At 55.4% G+C, this 5,000-nt stretch overlaps 2 protein-coding genes across 2 annotated transcripts in view; one reads left to right on the top strand and one right to left on the bottom strand.

The window, feature by feature from the left end:
* The window catches only part of PTSG_09001 (uncharacterized protein), a 1,694-nt gene extending 1,537 nt beyond the window's left edge, over window positions 1–157 (bottom strand). Inside the window, exon 1 of the mRNA XM_004989742.1 lies at window positions 38–157. Coding sequence (XP_004989799.1) covers window positions 38–133 — 96 coding nt within the window. The 5' untranslated portion in view covers window positions 134–157. The remainder of the gene's footprint in view (window positions 1–37) is intronic.
* A 32-nt stretch (window positions 158–189) lies between these two features.
* PTSG_09000 (uncharacterized protein) overlaps window positions 190–5,000 on the top strand; it is a gene marked incomplete at its 3' end in the record, with an annotated part of 5,314 nt that continues 503 nt past the window's right edge. The window contains exons 1-13 of the mRNA XM_004989741.1: window positions 190–604; window positions 756–826; window positions 945–1,032; window positions 1,357–1,492; window positions 1,761–1,863; window positions 2,179–2,302; window positions 2,488–2,558; window positions 2,791–2,928; window positions 3,263–3,442; window positions 3,667–3,723; window positions 3,920–4,115; window positions 4,284–4,375; window positions 4,638–4,866. Coding sequence (XP_004989798.1) covers window positions 367–604; window positions 756–826; window positions 945–1,032; window positions 1,357–1,492; window positions 1,761–1,863; window positions 2,179–2,302; window positions 2,488–2,558; window positions 2,791–2,928; window positions 3,263–3,442; window positions 3,667–3,723; window positions 3,920–4,115; window positions 4,284–4,375; window positions 4,638–4,866 — 1,723 coding nt within the window. The 5' untranslated portion in view covers window positions 190–366. The remainder of the gene's footprint in view (window positions 605–755; window positions 827–944; window positions 1,033–1,356; window positions 1,493–1,760; window positions 1,864–2,178; window positions 2,303–2,487; window positions 2,559–2,790; window positions 2,929–3,262; window positions 3,443–3,666; window positions 3,724–3,919; window positions 4,116–4,283; window positions 4,376–4,637; window positions 4,867–5,000) is intronic.

Genomic DNA, 5,000 nt, shown 5'->3' with positions numbered 1-5,000 from the left:
GCATTCACACGCACTTGCTACGCACACACCAACGCACGTGTGTTGTGGCAATGTCCTTGCTACCGCGGCAGATCTCTGCCACCAGGAACTCCACCGCCGACAGCGATGTTGTCTTCAGCGCCGTCGTCGCCATATCCACGTCTGAATTCAGTTTGGTGTCTGGTGGAAAAATGCTCCCTGATTTCAGGCTATTGAACTGAATTCAGTCATACAATCGACAGAAGGGAGGCGTTGGCGAAAACAAACAGCAAACAGCAAAGACCCGTGCGACAGCGACAGCGACACACCTCTTGCTCCCCTCGTCCGCTTCCGCCCTCTCATCCAAGCAGCACTCAATCACAACAACAACAGGCACACACGTGCAGGATGCCTCGTGAGCTGGAGCATGTGTGCCGGTTGACAGGGCACAACTGGCAATGCACAAGCGTGGACTTTCATCCAGCAGCAAACATGCTTGTGAGCGGCGGGTTTGATCGCACCATCCGCATCTGGGACGTTGACGAGAAGGCTGCGCTGCGTGTCATTGACCGGTCTGCACACGCAGGACCCGTCACCTGCGTCAAGTGGCATCCCAACGGCGCCCTCATCGCCTCCACATCATCAGGTGGGAAGGGGGGATTAGGGAGAGGGGGAACGACAGGGGGGCTTGTGTGGTGTGGTGTGTGTGTGTGTGTGTGTTGTGCGTTCACTGTGTGGTGCGTTCACGTGCAATCTAACACGTATCATTAATCTCTTCTTTCTCTTTGTCAATGCAGACAACACAACCTGCTTGTGGGACGCGAGCACGGGCGAGCGCATGCGCATCCTGCGAGAGCATTTCGGCTGGGTAAACATCCATCGTTCACAAGCTGGGAGGGACTATGCAAGGGGAGGGAGGGTCTGGTATGAAGAGCTAAGTAGTGCTTACATTTCTCTGTGGTGGTTCGTTGATTTGGGTTTTGCAGGTGTTGCAGTGCAGCTTTGCCCCAGACAGAACAAAGCTGGCAACTGCATCCTGGGACAAGACAGTTCGTCTCTGGGACCCAAACACAGGCAGGCGAAATGAGCAGATTATGCTGCTACTTTGTCTCGTGTGCATATGCGTGTGTGTCTGTTTGTGTGTGCGTGCATGTGTGTGCATATGTGTGTATCTGTGTTTCTGTACGTGTGTGTGTGTGTGTGTGTGTGTGTGTGTGTATCTGTGTGTGTGTGTGTGTGTTTCCGTGTCTGTCTGCCAGTGGCTGTGCAGCGCTTTGCACGCGTATGCCGAATCAATTCAGATGTTTGTCAACTTGTGCCTCTTATTGGTCGACGACTGCGCTGCATGTCACATGTCCGCTGCTCACCGATAACACCAATCTCCCTGATGCGCAACAGGCGAGCTCATCAGTACGCTGCGCGGGCACACCAAAGGCGTGTGGGCGTGCGAGTTTTATCCTGTCGGGCACACATCTGCGCTGCTGGCATCTGGTGGCGAGGACGCAACAGCGCGGCTCTGGGACACACGAACGAGGTCTGTGTGTGGGCGTGTGGGGTTGTGTAGGTGGGTGTGGGTGTGTATCTGTGTCTGTGTGTGTGTGTGTGTGCGCGCGCGCGCGCGCGCGTGTGTGTGTGTGTGTGTCTGTCTGTCTGTGTCTGTCTGTCTGTGTGTCTTTGGCGTTTTGTGGTACACGATATGTGAAATATGCAACGGCTCAACTCAACCAACACACACACACGCACACGCACACATGCGCGCGCGCATGCGCACACGCACACTACACGCTGCGTTGCCCTGACAGGAAAGTTGCGCTGACACTGAGCGGCGGTCACGCGGATGCGGTGTACAGCGTGGCGTGGTCCAACGACGGCAGTCTCGTCGCAACAGGATCAGCAGACAGAACAGTGTGTTTGAGAGCGGGAGGCAGTGTGAGGCAGCTGGAGTAGCTGGTGGTTTGGGTCTGTTGGGGCATGGGTTAGTGTGGGGTGTTTGGTTTGCTGGGTGCTGCAGTTGCCGCTGTTGGGTACAGTAGTGGTTGGATGGCTTGAATTGGGCTTTTGAGTGCACGCTCACCCTGTGCTGCTGCTGCTGCTGCTGCTGCTGCTGCTGCTGCTGCTGCTGCTATACTTTCCGTTCACACACACACACACACACGAACACACACACGTACACACACACACCACGTATCACCACCGCCCCTTCCTTCTTGTTGTTCACAGGTGACCATCTGGGACCCCAAGGCCGGAAAAATCCTCCGGTTGCTCAAAGCGCACGAGGACACCGTGAAGAGCGCCGTGTTCTGCCCGCTCAACCAGCACAACTCAAACAACATCCTCGCAACAGGTGGGCTCGCTGTTGTGTGTGTGTGTGTGTGTGTGTGTGTGTGAGTGTGTGTGTGTGTGTGTGTGTGTGTGTGTGTGTGTGTGTGAATATGCATACGATCACCTGCTTGTCGCAAACCCCACAACCTCCCTGCCCTCATCCCGATTGCCCATCACGACTCATGGTGACCCATTGCGTTCCGGCAGCGGGCGGGTTCTCCGCGATTCTCTGGAACCCATCGCTCCCAAACAACAATCTCCTCAGCGAGGCCCGCATGGTACTGCTGGAACAAAAACAATAGTTGTCCGTGGTAGCGTGTGTCTCTCTGTCTGCCTGCCTGCCTGCCTGCCTGCCTGCCTGTTTACCTGTCTGAGTTGACGCCTGACTTGCCACCCGCTTTTCACCAACCTTCACGCCCCCCCCCCCCTTTCTTGCGATACCAACCCCAAGCCCATCACCATGATCATCACCATACCGCCACAAATCCACACCACCACCACCACCACCAGCACGAGCCTGGGAAGGAGGTTGAGGCTGTGAGTGTGTCCTCAAGTGGAAAGTTTCTTGCGACGGGCGGGCGTGACGGCTCTGTGTGCGTTGCGCGCATCCCCGCATACAGAAACGACCCCTTTGAAGGCATTGACCCGGTGCGTTGGACATTACCAATGTGGCGGCGGCCACTGTTGCTGTTCTTGTTATTGTTGTTCTTGTTGTTCTTGTTGTTCTTGTTGTTCTTGTCGTTCTTGTTGTTCTTGAAACGGATGTGATTGAGATCCCGTGGTGGTTTTGCACACTGCGTTGTCTCCTCGTGAACGCATCACGATCGTCTCATCACACGACACAACACAACAAATCCCAACCACCATCATCAATGCTTACCCACCACCACCATGATCACCATGATCACCACGATCACCATCATCAATGCTTACCCACCACCACCATGATCACCATGATCACCACGACCACCACGACCCACAGAGCACGCGGCGGCAGACAAAGGCGGCAGAGTCGTGGTTGCGTCAGGGCAAGGCCGGGAGCATGCAGCGCAACGTGACGATTCCCGACCTCAAACCGCTGACGATCAAGGAGCAGATGGAGCAGGAATCCGTCCGCCGCGCAATGCAGGACGAGCGCAGCGTCTGGCTCAACAGGAACAAGGTGGGTTGGGAGACTTGTGAGAGGATGCGTTGGAGACGTGTAAATGAGAGAGAGAAAAAGAGTGTGTGTGTGTGTGTGCGTGTGTGTGTGTGTGTGTGTGTTGCCTTTGTTGCTATGTGGCTCGCTCCCTTCCAAAACGCCACCATTTTCCTCACCAACTCAATCATCCTTGTGCAACACATCACCACCATCATTGTCATCATTGTCATCATTGCCATCGTCAGCGGGGCGATGGCGACACCGATGACAAGGACGCGTCAGACGCCCCGCGCCGCAGAGTGGTGCGAAGGAATCAGAGCGTGCCTCTGTATTGATTGCTCTTGGTCACACTATGTGCTTGAACGAATGTTCCTCTGCAGTCATTCACATACGTGCCTTCCTCACCACCACCAACTCAAACAACCCAAACAACAACAACAACAACAACAACAACAACAACAACAACAACAACAACAACTCAAATAACCCAAACAACAGAACCCGTCCAAACTGCTGCAGTCCCGCGGGTTTGACCGCGATGGCTTCACGCGTCCCGCACACGACGAAGACGACGATGAAGATGATGGCGATGGTGCCAGTGAGGCAACAGCGCGGGATGAGACTTTGGGCGATGAGGCAGCAGCTGAGGTGGCGAGCGAAGGCATTCCCGAGGAGGAAGCAGTCACAAAGCCCAGTGAGTTTTGTGTCTGTGTCTGTCTGTCTGTCTGTCTGTCTGTCTGTGTCTGTGTCTGTGAACATTGCATCTCCACTGGCGCTAAACCTACACATCCTTCTTATCTGACTCCTTCCTCTCCATCTATCCCAACAACCAACCCAACAAACCCACCAACTGCGTGCCCAGCGCTCGTGCCGCTGAAGAAGACTGCAATGCTTGACGACCACGGGAAAGTTCATCCCATGGTCGCCGCCGCACGCAAACACGCACCAAAGGAGGTGCGCCGCCTCTGTTTTGTTGCTTGTGTCTGTCTGTCTGTGTCTGTCTGTGTGTGTGTGTGTGTCTGTCTGTGTGTCTGTCTGTGTGTGTCTGTGTTTGATTGCTTGTGTCTGTGTGTGTTTGGTTGCTTGTAGTTGCTTGTTGGGGTTGACGTCGTGTGCGGCTTGTCTGCATGTATGCGTTTGCCCCTGCACTCTCGCCACCAACGTGCGCTCCCTCTTCCCACACTCACTCGAAATGCACATTCACACATATTCACAGGCGCCGCAGCCCACGAACAAGGCGGAGAATGTGGATGACCTCATGACGATGCTGCAGCAGACAACAGACGTCGGTAGTGACGGTCAGGACCAGCAACAGCAAGTGCTGCGCCGTCTGGATAAGCGACGCGCGTCCTCGCGTCCGGCGTCGTCCGTGGAGGAACTGCTCGACTACTCGAAACCGCTCCTGGAGCGCCGGCCCAGGGTGAGGCACCGCTGCAGCGAGGCGGGTGGATGCGCGGTGGGGGTTGGGGGGGGGGTGTCTGTGTGTGTGTGTGTATGTGTATGTGTGTGTGTGTGTGTGTGTGTGTGTGTGTGTGTGTGTGTGTGTGTGTGTGTGTGTGTGTGTGTGTGTGTCGTGTGT

This window comes from Salpingoeca rosetta (assembly GCF_000188695.1).
Source record: "Salpingoeca rosetta unplaced genomic scaffold supercont1.27, whole genome shotgun sequence".
In the NCBI taxonomy this organism is placed as follows: domain Eukaryota; class Choanoflagellata; order Craspedida; family Salpingoecidae; genus Salpingoeca; species Salpingoeca rosetta.
The sequence above is the reverse complement of the archived record's forward strand: the minus strand, read 5'-3'. Positions and strand labels throughout refer to the sequence as shown.